The 22424-nt window shown below is 35.8% G+C and overlaps 1 protein-coding gene and 1 pseudogene across 3 annotated transcripts in view; one reads left to right on the forward strand and one right to left on the reverse strand.

Annotated features, from left to right (window-relative positions):
* Positions 1–22424, forward strand: part of ABCB7 (ATP binding cassette subfamily B member 7) — a 162139-nt gene that overhangs the window by 90709 nt on the left and 49006 nt on the right. For both annotated transcript variants that reach the window (XR_003522559.2, XM_027607891.1), the window contains exon 4: positions 9632–9751. Coding sequence is in view for 1 of the 2 variants with exons in the window: in XM_027607891.1 (XP_027463692.1) it covers positions 9632–9751 (120 nt within the window). In the remaining variant the exon portion in view is untranslated. The remainder of the gene's footprint in view (positions 1–9631; positions 9752–22424) is intronic.
* Positions 15085–16568, reverse strand: LOC113930628 (annotated as a pseudogene). The gene has a single exon (XR_004819813.1). The product of XR_004819813.1 is annotated as an elongation factor 1-alpha 1-like (transcript).

Below are 22424 nucleotides of genomic sequence, written 5' to 3' on the forward strand. Positions count from 1 at the left end.
ATGTCCCATAGCTGCCTGATAAATCCTTCATTTACTTATTCCATTTATTTAATTACCCATATTCTTTTAAAAAAATTTTTATTTTAATTCCAGTTAACAGTGTTATGTTAGTTTCAGGTGTACAGTATAGTGATTCAGCACTTCCGTACATCACCCTGGGCTCATCACAAGTGTACTCCTTAATCCCCATCACCTATTTAACTCATCCCCCACCCCCTGTCCTCTGGTAACCATCAGTTTGTTCTATATAACTAAGAGTCTGTTTCTTGCTTTGTGTCTCTCTCTCTCTCTTTTTTCCCTTTCCTTGTTTGTTTCTTAAATTCCATATGATTGGAATCATGTGGGTATTTGTCTTTCTCTGACTTATTTCACTTAGGATTATACTCTCTAGCTCTATCCATGTCATTGCAAATGGCAAGATTTCATTTTTATGACTGAATATTCCATTATATATACACATGCGTGTGCGCGCACACACACACACACACACACACACACACACCACATCTTTTTTATTCATCAGTTGATGGGCACTTGGTCTGCTTCCATATATTGGCTATTGTAAATAATACTGTTATAAGCATAGGGGTGCATATATCCCTTTGAATTAGTGTTCTTGTATTCCTTGTGTAAATAGCCAGTTGTGAGATTGCCAGCTGGTAAAGTAGTTCTATTTTTAACTTTTTGAGGAACCTCCATACTGTTTTCCACAGTAGGCTGCACCACTTGCGTGTTCTTAACACTACTCATAAAAATTAATAATGCTGCTCAGCAGGTATTTAAATCATCTGTTTACCCAATCCCTGTAGTAAAAGGGATTGTGAAAAAAGAATGACAGTTTCAGTATTTGGAAGCTCTTGTTTTTAAAATAGATAAATTAAGAAATTATTTGTTTTAATTATAAAATTAATGTCTTCTATTAAGAATCTTCAGATTTTTGAAGAATTTTGGTGCTATACTCCTGCATTTAAACTTTTTTTATTGTGCTGCTTTTGAAGAATTATCTATTAGTAAATTTAGTTCATTCTGTGCTCATTATAACACGAGTAATGAAGAACTTAAAATAAGGACAACTTTCCAGACTTTGCTTGACATACTTTTTTTTTTATGTTAGCAACAGATCCTCATTGGATATAGTCAGAAGCTAGTAGTATTAAAAGAGAGATTAGCACTTACTAGTGCAATCAGAGAGGTTTGATACAAATCTTGTTATAATCAAAAGGAGTGGAACAGCAACTTGGAGTATTAAAAAATTGGAAGTCTGGGGAGATAATGGAATAATGAATCTCCAGGCTTGTTAAGATGAGTGGACACTTAGACCAATGGACAAGAATACCAGGATGAAGTGGAGAGGCTGTTTTCTAGCTCTGATTTTATTCATCATCAAGCAGCCTTATGATCTTTATTTGATTTTTACAGTTGACTTCCTTTTGGGATAGGGGATTAACTGGCCAATGTGAATATCAGTCAGCTTGTTATTTTTTATTATATATTATTAAATTGACTTATGGGTATAGATGCATCTCATATGTACCATAAGCTAGTTTTAGGGCCTTTTCACTGCTAGATAAACTCTTCATTTGTGGTATTAGACCAACAGAGAATAGAAAACAAACCTTAAGGTATAGAGAAAGTAACAATAATAGTAAAGCTTTTCCTGACAATATATCTTTCATCTCCCATCCATAAACTTACTATATACTTACATCCCCAATAATATCAGTTACCCTCCGTTTTTCCATTAGTCATCTGTTCAACTTTCTTGTCCTTTGACCTAGCTTTTATCAAACCACTGTTATTTCTAATAATATTGAAGTAGTGGTTGAATTTATTCCTTTAATTGCAGTTAGTTATCTTTAGCATGGATTGAAACAACAGTTCTCTTTTCTGGACAGTTTCCACTGTCCACTTTGGGCACTTCCAAATTATCTGCTGCTAAATTGGTTCTTTAGGGAGAAAGCATTCAGTCTGTTGTGCACATTTATACAAAACAAATTGCATCCAAAGTTTTTAGTATATATTTTATTTTTCCTCAGCAGAGATTTTGCCCCCAGTGGTTTCTTTTTTTTTTTTTTTTTAAGATTTTATTTATTTATTTGACAGAGAAAGAGACAGTGAGAGAGGGAACACAAGCAAGGGGAGTGTGAGAGGGAGAAGCAGGCTTCCTGCAGAGCAGGGAGCCCAATGCGGGGCTCGATCCCAGCACCCTGAGATCATGACCTGAGCCGAAGGCAGACGCTTAACGACTGAGCCACCCAGGTGCCCCTCCCCCAAGTAGTTTCTTTATTAACTAGTCCCTTGATCTAGGATTAGAAAATTTCTTGCTATTAGAATTCAGGAATGTCTTTTTTTTTTTTTAAGTAATCTCTACACCCAATATGGGGCTCAAACTCATGACCCCAAGATCAAGAGTCACATGCTCTACTGACTGAGCTAGCCAGGTGCCCCTCAATTCAGGAATGTCTTTAAAACCAGAATTCTTAGATACATTCCATATCAGTTAAAGAAAAGGTGCTTCTTTTACCTTTATCAAATGATCATTTTCTGGGGTGCCTGGGTGGCTCAGTCGGTTAAGTGTCTGCCTTCAGCTCAGGTCATGATCCCAGGGTCCTGGGATCGAGCCCCACCTCAGACTCCCTGCTCGGCTGGGAGCCTGCTTCTCCCTCTCCCTCTGCCCCTTCCCACCCCCCCCCCCGGCTTGTGATCTCTCTCTCTCTCTCTGTGTCAAATAAATAAATAACATCTTTAAAAAAAAATGATCATTTTCTTTTTTCTTACTCTTTAATTTTTTTATCAAAATCCAATGAGCTGTACACCCTTGGAAGCAGTGGACTCTTGGTGGAAAAAATTGTTCTTGCTTCAGTGCTTGACAAACTTTTCTGCTGAAAGAGATGAAGCTACTGATCTGAGAAGCAAAATACATATTTAGCTTATTAATATGCAGTTTTCTTCAATATCTTAAAATTCTACCAAGTGAGCTGCTCCAGATGTGTTTTGATTTTTTTATTGTCCTTTTTGTGCCCTATCCACATAGTTATTAGTTACAGGTATTCACTTATAGCACTTATGGCTGTGAGAGACTACATCTCTCCCTCAGGTCATACTGTTGAATTCAGTTCTGCTGCATATAAACAGTGCAATTTGTGGCTTTCCACTTATACCCTATTGGGTCAGATGCTTCCAGTTTTATTTATGTATTTGTTTTTGGCCCACTGTGCTATGTTTGTGCTGTTTCAGCTCCCTGTATATAAATAGATATTCCTTTCATTATTTCTTTTTACCTGCCCAGCCTCATAAGGCTTATGAAACTATATATTAATACCAAATAAGTAAATATTTAAAAACCTGTCAGAAGTTAAGATGACTTAATAAATCAAGTGATAGGTATACCTCCTAAATATAATAAATAACAATTTGTACTCATGTGTTTAAGAATAGTTAATTTATTAATTGAATAAATATTTATTGAGCATTATTTCTGCTATCAGGTTTCTTTTTGTGGCATCTGCTTTTTTTTCTGTTGGCCCACCTTATTTTCAGTCACTTTCATCTCCTCTTTGACAGCTCTCTGATGTTCCCAAGTCTTTTCTTCCAAACTCTTTTCTAGGATAAAAATATACAATCTGCTACCATACAGAGGGATAGGGAGCCTATTTGAATTCTCTCTTGTATGACCTTTGTGTTTTCTTTCTGAATCCAATTGATTCCCTTTATTATGGCAAGCTAATTCTAGTATATATTTGAGACCTTTGTAAAAACTTTTATTCCTCATACTAACATAGTCCTAGTTTTAATGGGGCTTAAAATATCAGTTCCACATTTTTAAATTTGAAGCTATTTAGCTATAGCAAGAAGGCCTCATTGTATTTATTGTTAGTAAAGAGGAAAGTAGATTCACTTCTACTTTTATAGGCCTTTTAATGGTATTTCTATAGCATTCGAATTTAGGGAGCTTTTGTTATGTCATCACAGTTATGTTTTTTTTAAAATAACTTCTAAATTTTACTTATTGTGAAAATGATAAACAGAAAAGTGAAAGAATTTTATGTTTCCTGTTCACATGTAAGTGAGGCTTAAATAAAAATTATGATATCAACCGTTGGTTGCTTCAGGAATTTTGACCCCTGAGAAAGAACTTCCTTTCCTTAAATCACTGTTTTTTTTTTTTCCTATACTGTAATTACTCCTTACACAGTATGTTTTCAAATAAGCTTATTTCTTATCCTCCTTGACCATTTCCTATATTTTCCACCCTTTCTTTAAGAGTATGATCTTAAAGGGGTATGTATGCTATTTGTGTTGCTTAATCTGAAATGAAAAGTAAGTTGAGGGTTCCTGGGTGGCTCAGTTGGTTAAGTGACTGGTTTCGGCTCAGGTCCTGATCCTGGAGTCCCGGGATCGAGTCCCACATCGGGCTTCCTGTTCAGCGGGGTGTCTGCTTCTTCCTCTGACCCTCTCCCCTCTCATGCTCTCTCTCTCTCATTCTCGCTCTCTCTCAAATAAATAAAATCTTTAAAAAACAAACAAAAAAGAAAAGTAAGTTGAAATGAAGGTGATTTCGAATTCAGTCTCCAGCTTGTGGCTTTAGATAACCCTTTTGTCTTTCAGGATTACCATTGCGTGTCCAGTGTATGAATTATGCGTATCCACAGTATGATGATTCTGGTGATTTTGAAAGGTGGTGTATGGTCTTTCAGAATCTGTATTGAGACCTCCAGTGTTATTTTACTCTTGTGCAGCAGGAATGAGTTAGTTTGAAATTCTTTAAAAGTGTGCCTCAGCCTCTGATATGCCTTTTTGATTTGGCCTCCACTTAAAAAAAAGACATTTTTCGAACTTTATAGTGTATCTAAAGTATAACTGAAGTCATATACTTTATAGCTGAATGGACTCATAATGCATGATTACACAACTTCAGAACCCGTTTTGTTAAATGAAATGGTGACATTTTATGCAATATTAAGCCAACTAGAATAATTTTCTTGCTCTTAGCCATAACTTCTCTGTGTCCTTATTGAAAAATTTTGTGGTGTGTTGTAGAGGGTTTTGACAGGAGAGAATGTTTAGAAAGGTATGCAGAAACAGGGCCTTTTTGTCATTATTCCATCAAGAAAAGATAAAACTTGTGAAATGGGAAAGTGGTTGAAATGCCTCAGTTTGTGTTATAATGCATTAAATTATATTTATTTAGTAATAGTTTGATTGAAAAAAAGTGAATTTTAAAATTATAGCCTTATTCCCATTTTTAAAAATACCTTACTGGTTATGAGAGCATATATATGTGTGTAAAAAATAAAACATTAACAACTGTACTTTCAGCATTTCATGTTTTTGCCACCTTATATCTTTAAAGCAGCCAGAAATGTAGTCCTGTATTTGGTACAATTCAGACAGTTTTATTGCTGTTGCTCTTTACTCAGTAAACTGAGACTTAAACTAGAAAAATAGTTTGCCAAGCTTTGGGGGCAATAACCATAATATAAAACTACCCTGTATAACATAATGTGTTGTCCTGGGTTTCTTATATGTTGACAGTTTTCTTCCATTCCTTGCTGTGTAAATCTACTTGAAATTGTGTAACTTTCCTCCCTCAAAGTGAACTAAATTTTTTCTTATATATGAACTACAGAAAAGACAAGCAAGCAAAAAGAATGTAAAAAATTATCAATGATTCCATCTACTCACAACTACTTAGTTTAACACTTTTGGGGGTATTGCTTTCAGGCTCATTTGTTTGCATGTGTAAATGCATACACACATCACTTTTTTTAACATGAAAAATAAGTTTTGTACTCTGCTTTTTTCACTTTACATGTTTCTGTGTCACTACATATATTTCTGAAGAGCTACACTTCGTTGTATACATTTACTATAAGTTGTTTGTACAGTTCCCCATTATTGATCATTTAGGCTGTTTCCAAATTTTTCCTGTTAAAACAGCATGAGAATAAACATCCTGTAGCTAAATATTTTGTTCTTTTATTCAGTAGATACTTGTTGAGTACCTACTGTGTGTTAGCCACTATATTGGTATTGGGTTACAATAGTGAGCACAAAACACCGAGTTACCACTCACATAGAATTAAATTCTAACAGTGGAGCAGATGTTAATTAAATAATCACACTTCTGTATATGTAGTTTATAATTGAAATGGATGCTCTGGAAGAAGGAATACTCTGTGAAAGAATACAGACAAGGATCCTGACTGTGGTTAGGGAAGACCTCATTGAAGAACTGCTGCTTGAGCTAGCAGTTCACTCATTGGAGAGGTTGGAGAGTGGGTTGGTATTGCACAGAAGGAGATTATTCCAGACAGAATGAATGGTATTATGCAAATGCCCTTTGGCAGGAGGGTTTATAGCATATTTGAGGAACTAAAAGAAAAGAAAGCTAGTATGGCATGAACACTGAAAGCAGTGGTGTAAGACATTGCTAGAGATGTAGTCAGGGGCCAAGCCAAGCAGAGCCTCACAAGCAATGTTATGGACTTTGATCTTCATCTTAAGAGTGGTAGGTTGCAGCTGAGGAGTTTTAAACTATGACTAATATATGATTGCAGGGTATACTAATTGAACAGGGAGCAGAGTGGATGCAGAGAAATCATTTAGGAGGATGTTGCAAGTAGTTTAGGTGAGAGGTTATGATAGCTTGGATTAGGTTGGTAGTGAAAATAGAAGTAGACAGATTCAAGAAATTTTTATGAAGTAAAATTGATTCAGCTTGGCTCATATTCTTTAAGTATTTTGTAAAGTATAAGTTTCCAGAAATGGAATTCTTGACACAAAGGGCAAATAATTTTAAAAGCTGATGGTAGATATCAAAATGCTTTCTGGATAGATTGTTTCAGTTTACTCTCCCATTAATAGTGTGTTAGAGTGCCCATTTCAATAACAACTTCACCATCAATGAGCATTAACTTTTGGGATTTTTTTAAAATATCTATTCCAGAAGGTGAGTAGATAGTTCAATTTTTTAAATGGAGATTATTTTGCCAGCTATAATAACATAGTCGTTTTGGAATATATATGTATTGATCTTATTTTGGCTTTACAAAGTGTGGTTTTGATTCTTAATATTCTGCCTCTAAAAGCTGAAACTAAAAAAAGATTTCATGGGAGTGTTGCCTCAGGAACTTGAGAGAAAGAAAAATGGAAGATGATTTAGGTCGGATTAAACATGACTGGAAAATTGTGTTTTTGTTGAAGTTTTTAATAATCCAACCTCTGTTCTGTATAATTAATATCAAGACTCCTACTTTCCTAAACATTGCATTACAACTCTACTTTATCATGAGTTTTGACTGAGGGCTCCAAACTATTTTAAATAAACATATTGATAAAGAGCCCAAAAGTATATAAAGATTTTGACCACAAAGATGGAAATATTGAAATGTTGACTACATTTTGTGTAATGTACTGATAGCTTAATAGATGAGAAATAAATGTACAGTACACGTCCTCTTGCCCCCACTGAATAACTTTTTGGCAATATGAGGATGGCTGTAGCTGGAAGTAAAAAATTAGGTAGCTTTTTTTTCCATTCAAATTATATTCATTTATTTTTTATTAATATATAATATATTATTTGTTTCAGGGATACAGGTCTGTGATTCATCAGTCTTACACAATTCACAGCGCTCACCATAGCACATACCCTCCCCAGTGTCCATCACCCAGCCACCCCATCCCTCCCACCCCCCTCTACTCCAGCAACCCTCAGTTTGTTTCCTGAGATTAAGAGTCTCTTATGGTTTGTCTCCCTCTCTGGTTTCATCTTGTTTCATTTTTCCCTCCTTTCCCCTATAATCCTCTGCTTTGTTTTCTCAAATTCCACATATCAGTGAGATCATATGATAATTGTCTTTCTCTGATTGACTTATTTTGCTTAGCATAATACCCTCTAGTTCCAACCAGTCATTGCAAATGGCAAGATTTCATTTTTTTAAAGATTTTATTTATTTGACAGAGAGAGAGCACAAGCAGGGCCAGTGGCAGGCAGAGGGAGAAGCAGGCTCCCTGCTGAGCAAGGAGCCTGGTGAGGGACTTGATCCCAGGACCCTGGGATCATGACCTGAGCCGAAGGCAGACACTTAACCATTGAGCCACCCAGGCGCCCCCAAGATTTCATTTTTTGATGGCTGCATAATATTCCATTGTATATGTATACCACATCTTCTTTATCCATTCATAAGTAGCTTTTTAAAAGAAATTTGTATAGTTTCTTTTTCTCCAGGATAGTTTGAGCTTGAAAGATACTGACCTTAGATTCAGAATAAAAGTTATGTTTGCAAATATCTTCTCCCCTGTCGTTTTGGCTTTTTAATAGTTTCCTTCACTGTGCAAAAGCTTTTTATTTTGGTGTCGTCCCAATAGTGTAATTTTGCTTTTGTTTCCCTGCCGGAAGAGACATCTAGGGAAACATTTCTGTAGCTAGTGTCAAAGAAATTACTGCCGATGTTTTCTTCTAGGAATTTTATGGTTTCCTGTCTCACATTTAGGTCTTTCATCCATTTTGAATTTATTTTTGTGTATGATGGTAAGAAAGTGGTCCAGTTTCATTCTTTTGCATGTAGCTGTCCAGTTTTCCCAGCACCGTTTTTTGAAGAGACTGTTTTCTTCCCATTGTATATTCTTGCCTCCTTTGTTGTAGATTAATTCACCATAAAAGTGTGGGTTTATATCTGGACACTCTATTCTGTTCCATTGATCTATGTGTCTATTTTTGTGCCAGTACCATACTGTTTTAACTACTACAGCTTTGTAGTAGTATATCTTGAAATCTGGGACTATGTTACCTCCAGTTTAGGTCTTTTGGTTAGTTTTAATTTTAATTCCAGTTAACATATAGTGTAATATTAGTTCCAAGTGTATAATACGGTGATTCAGCAATTCCACATATCACCCAGTGCTTGTCATGACAAGTACTCTCCGTAATTGTCATCCGTCCCCCACTCCCTTCCCCTCTGGTAACCATTAGTTTGTTTTCTCTAATTAAGAGTCTGTTTCTCTCTCTCTTTTTTTTTTCTTTTCTCACATTTGTTTTGTTTCTTAAATTCCACATGAGTAAAATCATATGGTATTTGTCTCTCTCTGACTGACTTAACTTTCATTATACCCTCTAGCTCCATCCATGTCATTACAGATGGCAGGATTTCATTCTTTTTATGGCTGAGTAATATCCCATTGTATATATCCTACTACTACTTCTTTATTAATCAGTGGACAGTTGGGCTGCTTCCATAATTTGGCTATTATAAATAATGCTGCTATAAACATAGGGGTGCATGTATCTCTTTGAATTAGTGTTTTTGTATTCTTTGGGCAAATACCAGTAGTGTGATTGCTGGATCATAGGGTTGTTCTTCCTTTTTCAAGATTGCTTTGGCTATTCAGGGTCTTTTGTGTTTCCATACAAATTTTAGTATTATTTGTTCTAGTTCTGTGAAAAATGTTGTTGGTATTTTGATAGGGATTGCATTAACACTGTATGTTAATTATACTTGAATAAAAAAAGTTATGTTTGAAATGTTTGCAAATTTTTCTCAAATATGTACATAATTCTACATTATTGAAATGCAGTTATATTTGAAATGACATGTTACTTACTGTTTTGTTTTCTCTCTTTCAACAGTTAAAAGATGTTGATACTCGGAAAATCATAAAAGCAATGCTTTCTTATGTGTGGCCCAAAGACAGGCCAGATCTACGAGCTAGGGTTGCCATTTCCTTGGGATTTTTGGGTGGTGCAAAGGTAAGAATGGGAGAAATTATACATTGTTTGTTGCTGTAACTAAGAAATAGTATGGCATTTTCTAATAATGAAACTTGAGCTGATAAAAGCTACTTTGGGATAGCACTGTTAACTTTTAGGACCCTCATTTACATAACTATTTTATGCAGTCAGAAATTATATGGTAATGCCCAGTTTATCTGTGGATCAGATTTAAGGGCCTCAACTTAATGGAATTCACTCCTGAAACCAGTGTAAGATAAAGGATCATTAGTTGTGACAAAGCATTAGGAACTTTATAAAAGAATCTCCTCAGAGCCCTGTTGGCTCTTTCTTAATATATATTTCTGGTAAGCTTGGTTTTCAGCTCCCAGTAAACTGAAAAGAGGATGAAGACACATTTAGGCACACTGATAGCCATAAGTGGTAAACAACAATGTGAAGGGAAAAACACAGGAAAACTTAAAAAAAAAATACACCCACAAAAGCTGGGCATTTTTGTACCACTCAGTATAGGGGTCCTCTATATCTTAGCAGCTTCTTCAGTTTATCTCTGTTAATGTATGTAGCACATTTTAATAAGGCAGTTATAATGACTCTGAACTTTGAAGGAAAAAACCTTATTTTCAATTTACTCAGATTTTAAAGTCAGTGAAGTATATATCTTTAGGTACAATATGTAATTATGGTATATATGTAGTCTTTGGAGTCAGAATTCCTGGGCTCTGGCACTTACTAATGTAACATTGGGCAAATTGCTTAGTCTTCATGCCTCAGTTTCCCAAGTTGTAAAATACTATTTTTATAAGGATTAAATAAATTAACATACAAAAGACTTGAAACAGTGTTTGGCACGTAGTAAAACATGTGTTAAAATAAAAATAAATTAATTTAGATTTCCATCAAAAATATGGTTAAAAAGTCTGAAAATTTGACTGCCATTCTTATGTGTAAGGGTTAATACATTGTTTTAGAACCCAGGTCATATCACTCATTTCTTCTCTACGTCAGGTATGTTGCCTTTTATTTACTTATTCTTTTCCTTACTCTAAAAATGTGTATTGAGAACTTGTCATACAAAGGACTGTTCTTGGCCCTGCAGAGTATTCAAATATAAATAAAGCATATTTCTTCTCTCAAATCATACAGGATAAGAGAAGTTACATTTTATTGCTATACTGCAAAGTAGGTCATAAATAATTTAAAAGAAGTACCATTCACATATTGGGTGATTTCATAGGAAAAAACCACCAAGATGGGGAGTCTGTAAAGTTTTCACAGAGGAGGTGATGTCTGAGATAGTGTTGGATTGAGGTAGGATTGTTATAAGTATAGGAGTAACATGGACAGGATGAGAGAGGGCATATAGTGTGTGTGGAGTAGTAAATAGTCCAGCTTTGCTCTAGTGAGGGGATAGTGTTTCAGAGAAACTATCTTGGAAAGATAGATGGAGCTCCTAATGTGAAATACCTTAACTGTGAAACAAAAATTTAATTACGTTGGAACTAGGAATATGTATTTTGAGTAGAAGAATAATAATGTTAGAGCTATACTTTAGGAAATTAATCTGATCCTGTTGTATAAGATGGATTAGGGTGGTAAGAGAACTAAAGTAGGGATACTATTGATTTTCATTTCATGTATTCATTCAGCAAATATTTACTGGCCAGTTATGAGGTTGATGTAATAATCTAAATGAAAAGTAATAACACTTTGTACTGGAGTAGTGGTAGAAATGGTAATATGCAAGGAGAAGATACAGAGATATTGTGAGGTAAGGGAAGTAGAATCAACAAGACTTAGCAATGGATCAGATATTAGAAGTAAAAGAGAAATAGGTTTCAAAGCTGATGCCAAGGATAAGAGAAGAAAAATGCTTTTAACAGAAGTAGGTAGGAAGTTAGGTGGTCTTGTTTGGGAAGATGAAAATTTTGGTTTGGTGCAAGTTAAGTTTGAGATGCTAATCGAACGTTGAGACAGAGATATTTAGCTGATAATATAAAATGCAAGACAAGTTCATGAAGAAGCCCCAGGCTAGGGAGATTAAGAGGTAATAGTGGAGGGGGGGAGGTAAAACAATGCAGATTAGTTCACCAAGGAATGGAATGACTACAGACAGAACCTGTGATAAATGTGCTCCTATAGGGTAATAAATAATGGAATAAGTAGTGGAAACAGGAAAGGAGTGATTGGAGAGTAAAACTAGAATAATTCAGTCCGACTGTTCATTGTCTTTTCTTCTCTCTCATCTATTGGTTCTGTTGAGTACTCTGCCAATGAACTAGACCACTTCCCTGGGAGAAGACTAAATCAGGATACTAAACAACAGACCAAGAATCCATACTTTATTGTTTATTTAAGCTGAACAGAGAGAATAATATTATAAATCTAATTTTGGTAGCTAATGTTGAAATTCTTTGAACTCATATTTTTAGCACAGTACTGGTGGCAGAATTGTCTTTTACCTACAAATTACTTAAGGATAAAGATTATTCTGAGCTCTTGTGCAAGGCAGGATTAGCAAATTGGCCTTTATGCTTTATTAGCTGAATGAAAGTACTTGGCTGACAAGTTAAAGGCAGATTGTTTTCTGGACTTCCTCTTGAATTGAAGAGAACAGGTTAGAACATGATTAATTAGGTTAGTTGAAGGGAGGAGTGTTAATGACATTTATATTAGATTTTATTTTTGGAGTGAATTTCATTTGTTCAAAATACAGATTTCTGTTGCTTGGTGACAGGTCAATGTCAGGGTATAAAAAATAGGTCAAGGTAACTTTCTTAAGGACTGAAATATTTTTAGAAGGCTAATATTTGATTCTTCTCTCAATAAATACTGAGCACTGATAGAATGGATAGTGCTATACTAACCTCATATAAACTAATAAGTAAGCAGAAATTAATTTAGGAAAATCAGTCCTCAAAAAGTATGTTTGATTGCTTTTGAGTTAGGAAAAGAAATAAATTACTTGATATTATAATGATTGCATGCTTCTACTTTCAGAACATATAGAAAAACAGTTTACTTTTCACTAGACCATAGAATAACTTTAGAAATAGTACTAGCGTTTAACCATTCCTAACATCATTTTTCTAGCTTCTCTGCTGTCCTCAGTTTAAAAGTGATTATTACTCTCCCAATCTTTAAAACCTGGTCATTGTTTAATTTTGGTAGTATTACAGGTGTGATTTATACTTGATATGCAAAGATGGATTGTTATCCCTTTCATTCGTTGGCTTCCTATGTTTTTTTTCAACCTGATTACATGCTTTGGCATATAAGCACTTTGGACCAATCTATTCCCCTTTATACTCTGGTCTTCCTGACCTCCTCCATGTACTTGTGGGACTCTTAGGGCAGGTACAGGAATCTTCTCAGCTATTATTATTAATGAATGCCACCCAGCATCTGAGCAGCATGTGGTGGTTTCATAGCAAGGCCAGAAGCATCCCTGAGGAAGGAGGAGGACAGAAAAAGAGAAATATCAAGTGAGAAGAAGAAAAGGGGAGGAGAATTTCATGCTTAACATATGGGGCCACAGCATACCATCTGCTTACTTGTCTACTAATGATCTTTTCATTCTGAAGGTCATAAGGCTATCATTGTCTCCAGCAAAGATTTTTTAAGATAAACTGTATTATGTAAAGATGCCTTGCAGCCCAGAGAAGGCCAAGAAGGATGGGTTGGTATTTCTTCTGAGTTGCAGAAATTCTATTTTTAATATGTTGGAGTCCTATATGAGATATATTTTAGGGGTTCTGCTGCTAAGAGAGAGACAGAGATAGAGACAGACAGAGATAGAACACTATTTGCCTTCATTCCTTAAATCCCTACAAATCATATGCAGTGCCTTTTCTTACCATCCACACATATATCCTAGGAGTATCACATTATTATTAATCTGGGGATTTTGAGGTCTAAGGATTTTTTTTTTTTAATTTAACCTTTCTGTTAGTATATCACATACAGCTGTGTCAGGATTTAAGGAAAATATTAAACATATTTACTAAAATCATGTTTTCATAAAATAAGTGTTTATTTTAATGTTGTAAAAAAGTTTACTCATATTCTCTAACCAGCACCATCTTTGGAACCACTTAGTTGACAGAGAATTTGCAAGCAACAGAACATTAAAGTATCAAGTACAAAAAGATACCTCAGTTAAAAACCTGCAAATGAAAATAAGCTTTATTTAAAATTATAAAATAATTTCAAGGGAGAGGGTATTTTACAAAAATATAAATAATATCCTTTTTTTCAAGAATGCATCTATTTTAAGAAATAATATATGTATTATTAATAGTAAGGAATAATATATGTGTCTTAGTCCATTTACACTTCTATAAAAAACACCATAAACTAGATGGTTCATAGATGGCTGTCTTTTCGTTGTAACCTACGTGGTGTAAAAGCTTAAGAAGGGTCTTTGGGGACTTTTTTGTAAGGGCACTAATTCCATAAGGGCCTCATCACCTCTTAAAGGCCCCATTTCCGATATCATCACTCTGGGGGGTTAGGATTCCACATGTGAATTTGCCAGGGGGACATTCAGATCATAGAAATATGTATTGAGCAACATTTGTTGAGTGACTATTAGGTACAAGATATGGTTCTAGGCAGCTGGGAATGCAAAAATGAATAAAATGTGGGCCTTGCGTTCCCTCCTGGAGTTGGAGTGTACTGAAGGAGAAAAATACACAAATAATGATTATATATAAATATCCAAAGGAAGTCACAAATGAAGATATATGGGAGTTTCAGCAATTAGTCATTTAAGGGAAGGCTTCATGGAAGAGCTAGAGTTTTCTAGTTACTGTCTTTACATTTGCAACCTCAGAAGATTCATGCACTTTTTGCTTAACTTTGATTCTTAAAAAATTTTCTGAAAAACACTTTTTAAAATGAAACAGTGCTACCTAAAGCCTTTAGTTGAGAAGTATGATTTATATCCTGGAGTATTTTTTTTGTAATTAAAAGACTTTGTATTTTAGAGAAGTTTTAGGCTTACCGAAAAATTGAGCAGTAAGGACAGAGAATTCCTCTATATCCCCCCACCCCAAATCCCACTCAATTTCTTCTGTTACTGACATCTTGCATTAATATGATACAGTTGTTATAACTGATGAACCAATTATTTAAAAATACATTATTCTTTTTTTTTCTCATTAAACTTTTGTTTTAATGGGTCTCAAAATTCTGTGACAGATTTTTGGTCAAGTTGTTTCCATTAAAAAGTACTGATTTTAAAAACTATTTAAAACTGCCACACACACACACACACACACAAATGGTCCACAAAACATTCTCCTTTCCTTCTGAAGATTTTATGATGCATTGTTATCATTAACCAGTCTTTTACTATTAAACTTAAATGGCCATTTGATACAAACAGTTCTGAGACCGTTCTTCCACCACTGATTAAGACTGGGGTGGCAGGTATTGGGGATAATACTCATTTAGCCTTCTGAGCTTCTGGGCAGATTTGGTGACCTTGCCAGTTCTAGCTGCCTTCTTGTCCACTGCTTTGATGACACCCACAGCAACCGTCTCTCATGTCATGAACAGCAAAACAGCCCAGAGGAGGGGAGTCAGAGAAGCTCTCAACACACATAGGCTTGCCAGGAACCATATCAACAATGGCAGCATCACCAGATTTCAAGAACTTGGGACCATCTTCCACCTTTTTTCCAGAATGACGATCTATCTTCTCCTTCAGCTCAGCAAACTTGCAAGCATTGTGAGCTGTGTGACAATCCAGTACAGGTGCATATCCAGCACTGATTTGACCTGGATGGTCCAGGATAATCAGCTGAGCCGTGAAGCCAGCTGCTTCCATGGGTGGGTCATTTTTGCTGTCACCAGCCACATTGCCACGATGAACATCTTTGACAGATACATTCTTGACATTGAAGCCCACATTGTCCCCAGGAAGAGCCTCACTCAAAGCTTCGTGGTGCATTTCAACAGACTTTACTTAAGTTGTAACATTGACTGGAGCAAAGGTGACCACCATGCCAGGTTTAAGAATACCAGTCTCCACTCGGCCCACAGGGACAGTACCAATACCACCAATTTTGTAGACATCCTGGAGAGGCAGATGCAAGGGCTTGTCAGTTGGACGAGTTGGTGGCAGAATGCAGTCCAGAGCTTCAAGCAGTGTGGTTCCACTGACATTCCCATCTTTATGGGTGACTTTCCATCCCTTGAACCAAAACATGTTAGCCCTTGGCTCCAGCATGTTGTCACCATTCCAACCAGAAATTGGCACAAATGTTACTGTGTCGGGGTTGTAGCCAATTTTCTTAATGTAGGTGCTGACTTCCCTAACGATTTCCTCGTATCTCTTCTGGCTCTAGGGTGGCTCAGTGGAATCCATCTTGTTAACACCAGTAATTAGTTGTTTTACACCCAGTGTGTACGCCAGAAGGGCATGCTCACGGATCTGCCCATTCTTGGAGATACTGGCTTCAAATTCCCCAACACCAGCAGCAATAATCAGGACAGCACAGTCAGCCTGAGATGTGCCTGTAATCATGTTTTTTATAAAGTTTCTGTGTCCTGGGGCATCAATGATGGTCCCATAATACTTGCTGGTCTCGGATTTCCACAGGGAGATATCAATGGTGATACCAAATTCACGTTCAGCTTTCAGTTTATCCAAGACTCAGGCATACTTGAAGCAGCCCTTTCCCACCTCAGCAGCCTCCTCCTCAAATTTTTCGATAGTTCTTTTGTCGATCCCACCGCATTTGTAGATCAGATGACCAGTAGTGGTAGACTTGCCCAGATCTACATGTCCAATGACGATGATGTTGATGTGATTCTTTTCCTTTCCCATTTTGGTTTAGATTGAGTGGTGGCTTTCATGACACCTGTGTTCTGGCAGCAGACCTGTTGTGAAAAAGCAAAAATACATTATTATTATTAGCTGAGTTCATAGTTTACATTAGGATTCACTCTTTGTGTTGGGTACTTACTATAGGTTTGGGGAAATGCATAGTGTCATGTGTCCACCATTAAAGTATCGTACAGAAGAATTTCACTGCCCTAAAAATCCAGTGTGTTCCACTTACTCATCTCTCCATCCTCCCAAATCCCTGACAACCATTGATCATTTTACTATCTCTGTTGTTTTGCCCTTTTCCATAATGTCATATAGTTGGAATCATACAGTATGTAGCTCTTACTGACTGGCTTTTTTCACTTAACAATATGCATTTCAGAGTCATTTATGTCTCTTTTATGACTTGATAGTTCATTTCTTTTTATTGCTGAAAAACATTCCATTGTATAGACATACCATATAGTGTGTATGTATATCCATTCACCTTTTGAAAGACATTTTGGTTGCTTCCACATTTTGGCATAAAGTAAAGCTGCAGTAAACATTTGTGTGCAAGATTTTTGTGTGATATAAGTTTTCAACTCATTTGGGTAATTACTAAGGAGTGCAGTTGCTAGATTATATGTTAAGACTATGTTTAGTTTGTGAGAAACTGCCAAACTGTCTTCCAAAGTGGCTGTACCATTCTGCATTCCTACCAGCATTGAATAAGAGAGTTTCTGTTGCCCCATATCCTTGTCAGTATTTGGTGTGTCAGTGTTCTGGATTTTAGTCTTTCTAATAGGTGTGTAATGCTATCTCATTTTTGTTCTAATTTGATATTGCCTAATGACATGATATTGCGCATGTTTTCATATGCTTATTGGTCATCTGTATATCTTTCTTGGTGAGGTATCTGTTAAGTCTTTTGCCCATTTTAAAATTGGGTTGTTCATTTTCTTATTGTTGAGTTTTAAGAGTTCTTTGTATATTCTGAATACCAGTCCTTTATCAGATAGTTTTTTTTGCAAATATTTTCATTCAGTCTGTGGCTTGTATTTCCCTTCTTTTAACAGTGTCTTTCACAGAAGTTTTAAATTTTAATGTAGTCCAACTTATCAGTGTTTCATGGATTGTGCCTTTAGTTTTATATCTAATGTCATTGCCAAATCAGAGGCCACCTAGATTTTATTTTATGTTATCTTCTAGAAGTTTTATAGCTTTGTGCTTTACATTTAGGACTGTGATCCATTTGAAGTTAATTTTTGTGAAAGGCCAGTGTCTAGATTTTTTTTTTTTTTTTTTTTGCGCGCTCACTTGTTCTAGCACCATTTTTTGAAAAGACTATTTTCCCCCGACTGGGTTGCTTCTACTCCTTTGTCAAACATCAGTTGAATATATTTGTGTATATTTTTCTATTTCTGGACTCTGTTCTGTTCTATTCATGTGTTTTTTCTTTGGCCAGTGCTACACTGTCTTGATTATGGTAGCTTTATGGTAAGTCTTGCAATCAAGTAGTGTCAGCCTTCTGACATTGTTTTTTTCTTCCAGTATTGTGTTGGATATTCTGGGTCTTTTGTTTTTCTCTATAAAGCTTAGAATCGGTTTGTCCATATCTACCAAATTACTTGCTGGGAATTTGATTTGGACTGCATTGAATATATAGAGCAAGTTTAGGAACAGCTGACATCTTGACAATATTGAGTCATTCCATCCATGAACGTGGAATCTATTCATTTAGTTCCTTTTTGATTTCTTTCATCAGAGTATTGTAGTTTTCCTCATACAGATCCTGAACATGCTTTGTTAGATTTATACCTAATTATATAATTTTGGGTACTAATTTAACTGGTATTATTTTTTTTATTTCAAATCATGTATTGTTCACTGGAGATATATAGGGAAGCAATTGACTTTTGTATATTAACCTTGTATCCTGCAACCTTGCTAGAGTTACTTACTAGTTTCAGGAGGGTTTTTTGTTTTTGTTGTTGTTGTTGTTGTCAGTTCTTTTGGATTTTTACATAGATAATCATATCATCTGCAAAAATGGTTTTATTTCTTCCTATTATGTGTGGCTTCTCTTTCCTTTTCTTATTGCATTAGCTACGACTTCCAGTACCATGTTGAACAAGAGCGATAAGAGAGGGCATCTTCACTTTGTTCCCAAATTTAGGGATAAAGCATCTAGTTAGTTTCTCATCATTAAGTACGTTGTTAGCTATAGGGTTTTTTTTAGGTGTCCTTAATCAAGTTGAAGAAGTTTCTTTCTATTCTATTCCTAGTTTGCTGAGAATTTTTATCATGAATAGGTGTTGGATTTTGTCTAGTGCCTTTTTTGCCTCTATTGATATCATATTTTTTTCTTTAGCCTGTTGATGTGATAGATTACGTTAATTGATTTTCCAATGTTGAACCAGCTATGCATACCTGGAATGAATTCCACTTGGCCATGTTGTATAATTATTTTTATACATTATTGGATTTGGTTTGCTAATATTTGTGAGAATTTTTTATCTGTGATCATGAGAGATAGTGGTCCAGAGTTTTCCTTTCTTGTAATGTCTGCCTGGTTTTGATATTAGGGTAATGGTAGCCTCCTAGAATGAGTTCAGAAATTTTCCCTCTATCTCTGTTTTCTGGAAGGGATGGTATTTACAAATTGTCTGAGTATGTTGTATACTTTTATTTTCTCCTTGTTTTGCCTTGAAAATCATGTCTCAGTTTAGTGCTCTTGTCCTTTATGTTTTTTCTCCTGATCCTTTTGAAACTGGAGCGGTCTTTTACCTATTCACATATATTGGGCCCTTCTTGGCAGCACTAGTTTCAGAGTCCTTAATTATCAGAGGCTGCTGTGAAAGAGATTAATTATTGAGGAATTTAGGTATTAAAAAGGTCTGGAAGAATTGGGTTCCTCAAATATAGACAATACTTTCATGACCAAAAAGGGAAAAGTCACTGTAAAATCTAGAATTTGAGACCCTCAACAAACTGATCATATGGACCAGTAAATTTGGCATCCTATAGATACAGCATACTTTCGGCTGTCCTTTATGGTGATTGTACTTTTTCCTTAATTCCATTATTTAATTAATGTCCCAAACTGTGCATTTCCAAGTTAAAATTAAACAAATTCAATTTCCTGATTATATACCAGTCTCTGAAAATTCAATAATTTAGAAGATTATTTATATATGTGATTTAAACTTTTGATCTAGGAAAGAAAAATAATTGTGATAATAAGTCCTTTTATTTCTCTTGTACTTAATAGTAAATTAATGGGCGCATTGCAGTTATAGATGAAACAACTTCTGTCACATTATAATCCAGTAAAAAATAGTTTCTCAATTTTTAGAAAACAACAGGGGGATTAAATGCCATACTGCATCAATTTTGATTGAAATATATTAACATCTAGCCTTATTTTTATTTTATTTTTTAAAGATTTTATTTATTTGACAGAGAGAGAGACAGCGAGAGAGAGAACACAAGCAGGGGGAGTGGGAGAGGGAGAAGCAGGCTTCCCGCGGAGCAGGGAGCCCCATGTGGGGCTCGATCCCAGGACCCTGGGATCATGACCTGAGTTGAAGGTAGACGCTTAACAACTGAGCCACTCAGGCGCCCCTAGCCTTATTTTTAGACCTCTCCAGCCGCTGGGGAGCCAGTTCTGGTGTGGCCTGAGACATTGGCTTTATTTTTTAAATTTTACTTTTTATATGCATGTGGTAAAGTGTACTCTTTTATGACTTTTAATACATGGATATATTCACGTAATTACTGCCACAGTCAGGATACAGAAAAGTGCTACCACCCCAAAAATCTCTTGTGTAACCCCTTTGTGGATATATCCTCTTCAGATTCCTAACTGCTGGATACTACTGATTTGTCCTCTATCATTATAGTTCTGTCATTTTGAGAATACCATATAAATAGAATCATATAGTATATAACCTTTTGAGCTGGCTCCTCTCACACAACATAATGCCTTTGTCCTTCATCCAAGTCATTGAGTTATCAGTAGTTTTCTTTTTATTGCTGAGGTATATTCCATAGTATGGATGTACTATATCCACTGATGGACATTTGGTTTCTTTCCACCTTTTGGCAGTTGTAACTAGAGTGACTATAAACACTTAAGTACGGGTTTTTGTGTGAACCTGAGTTTTCATTTCTCTAGGATAAATACCTAGGAGTGGAATTTCTGGGTCATGGTTAGTGTATTTTTAACTCTGTAAGAAACTACCAGACTGTTTTCCAGAATGGTTATTTTTGTCTTCCTACCAGCAGTGTATGAGAGTTCCAGTTGCTTCACTTCTTGGCCAACACATGATATTGTCAGGCATTTAGTGGTATCTTGTGGTTTCAATATACATTTTCCTAATGGCTGATGATGTTGAATATCCTTGCATGTGCTTAGTTGCCAACCATCTATCTGCTTTGGTGAAGTGTCTGTTCAAGTGTTTTGTCCATTTTTAGCTAGGCTGTTGTTTTTACTGTTCAGTGAGTTATTTATACATTCTGGATATGAGACCTTTCTCAGATATATAATTTGCAAATATTTTCTCCCATCTGTAGCCTTTAAAAAAATTCCCTTAAGAGTGTTTTATATAGAACAAGAGTTTTTAATTTTGATAGGTTCCAATTTATCATTTTTTTTCCTTTATGGATTATGTTTTAGTTGTTATATCTAAGAACTTTTTGCCTAACTCAAGTTCATTACAATTTTCTCCTGAGTTTTCTTCTAAAAGTTATATTTTTACCTTTTACATTTATATTTATGCTCCATTTTGAGTAAATTATTGTATCCAGTTTAGTTGAAAGTTCATTGTTTTGTCTAGTTGTTCCTAACATAAAGGCTATACTCTCCCAAATGAATTTCCATTGTATCCTATTGCTTCTGTAAAAACTTTTCATACTTGATAGCTTAAAACAACACATATGTATTATTTTGTAAAGGTCAGAAGTCCAAAATTAGGTTTCCTGGGTGAGAATAAAAGCATTTGTCAGGGCTGTGTTCCCTCCAGAGCCTCTTGGGGGAGAATCCATTTCCATGCCTTTTCCATTGACATTCCTGGACTTGTGGCCCCTCCCTCCATCTTAAAGCCAGCAGCATCTTCAGTCTCTCGGACTCTGACTCTTGGCCTCTTTAGTCATATCTTTTCTCTTGACTTTGGATCCCGCCCCCCTGTCTCCCTCTTATTTTAAGGACCCTTTTGATTATGCTTGGCCCACCCAGGTAATTCATGATACTCTCCCCAGCTCATATTCTTTAGTTTAATCACATGCGAAGTTTGTTTTGCTATGTAAGGTATCATCTTCACAGGTTCTGGAGATTAGTACATTAGTACATGGAGATTTTATGATGCCATTATTCTCTCTACCATAGTGTGTGTGTGTGTGTGTGTGTGTGTGTGTGTGTGTGTGTGTGTGTGTCTATTTCTGGACTTTTTTTGTAAGATTTTATTTATTTGACAGAGAGAGAGAACACAAGTAGGCAGAGTGGTAGGCAGAGAGAGAGGGAGAAGCGGGCTCGCCACTGAGCAGGGAGCCCGACACAGGGCTCGATCCCAGGACCCTGGGGTCATGACCTGAGCCGAAGGCAGACACTTAACCGACTGAGCCACCCAGGCGCCCCTCTTTTTCTGGACTTTGTTCTTGTCTGTTGATCTATATATATGTGTCTCTCCATTCATCAACACCACATTGACTTTATTGTCATAGCTTTATAGTAAGGTGTAAAGATAGTGAGATTTTTTCCAGTGTTTTTCTTTTTAAAACTGTTTTGGCTATTCTAGTGTTTTTGTCTGTCCATATAATTTTAGAATAATCTTGTGTATAGCTACAAAGAAGCCATGTAGGATTTTTAAATGG

Source organism: Zalophus californianus, chromosome X (assembly GCF_009762305.2).
Source record: "Zalophus californianus isolate mZalCal1 chromosome X, mZalCal1.pri.v2, whole genome shotgun sequence".
In the NCBI taxonomy this organism is placed as follows: domain Eukaryota; kingdom Metazoa; phylum Chordata; class Mammalia; order Carnivora; family Otariidae; genus Zalophus; species Zalophus californianus.